The sequence below is a fragment of the Morone saxatilis genome, unplaced genomic scaffold (assembly GCF_004916995.1).
Source record: "Morone saxatilis isolate NCDOM2014 unplaced genomic scaffold, NCSU_SB_2.0 Contig14, whole genome shotgun sequence".
In the NCBI taxonomy this organism is placed as follows: domain Eukaryota; kingdom Metazoa; phylum Chordata; class Actinopteri; family Moronidae; genus Morone; species Morone saxatilis.
The window spans coordinates 11,822,323-11,822,961 of record NW_023339696.1 but is presented as its reverse complement, the minus strand read 5'-3'; the positions used below and the strand labels follow the sequence as shown (position 1 = coordinate 11,822,961).

General features: G+C 33.3%; 1 protein-coding gene across 1 annotated transcript in view; it reads left to right on the top strand.

The window, feature by feature from the left end:
* The window catches only part of LOC118323161 (nuclear GTPase SLIP-GC-like), a gene marked incomplete at its 3' end in the record, with an annotated part of 15,035 nt that extends 14,400 nt beyond the window's left edge, over positions 1-635 (top strand). The window contains exons 13-15 of the mRNA XM_035655092.1: positions 1-69; positions 363-444; positions 571-635. The exon at positions 1-69 is cut by the window's left edge and continues 80 nt beyond it. Coding sequence (XP_035510985.1) covers positions 1-69; positions 363-444; positions 571-635 — 216 coding nt within the window. The remainder of the gene's footprint in view (positions 70-362; positions 445-570) is intronic.
* Between the last annotated feature and the right edge of the window lie 4 nt (positions 636-639).

The window sequence follows — 639 nt, the reverse complement described above, 5'->3', positions numbered from 1 at the left end:
CATGATTCAAAGAACATCATGTTTCAGCAGGCTAAAGATAAAATGTTGAACCAGCTGAGAGACTTGAAGGTTTGCCACATTTTATGATGATGATGATGATGATGTAGGAAAACATGTTGTGCTGCACATCTTTATCCATAATACTAGATCACATGAAGGCTTTTTCTGTATTCAAGTGGAATATTCATAATTTTAAAAGCTGCATTTGCTACTAAAAACACTACAGGCACTGTCACAAACATACAACTATTAACATACAAGCCATGAACCCCTTACATACATTAATTCATGTACGATTAAGTTAATCTTGAATACAATAATTTGCTGTGTGAGTGATAATAAAATTTTTGATGCTGAATTAGGAGGATATCCTGAAGAAACTGGGAGGAAAAATGCAGATATCAATCGACCTTTCACTCAAAACACATGGGGACTCAATCCTAGGTAAAGGGAATAAAGCAAAATAAAATTATGACAATCACTAAAAAGTACAGTGAATATAAGATTAATAACCAATAGTGTAATTAATTGTGCCCTTGAAAATAACATGTATTCTGTTTTCTTTTTAAGATGTTACAGTGGAGCTTGCAAAAGTGAAGAAACACTACAATGAACTGATGGGCCCAGATGAAGAAACAC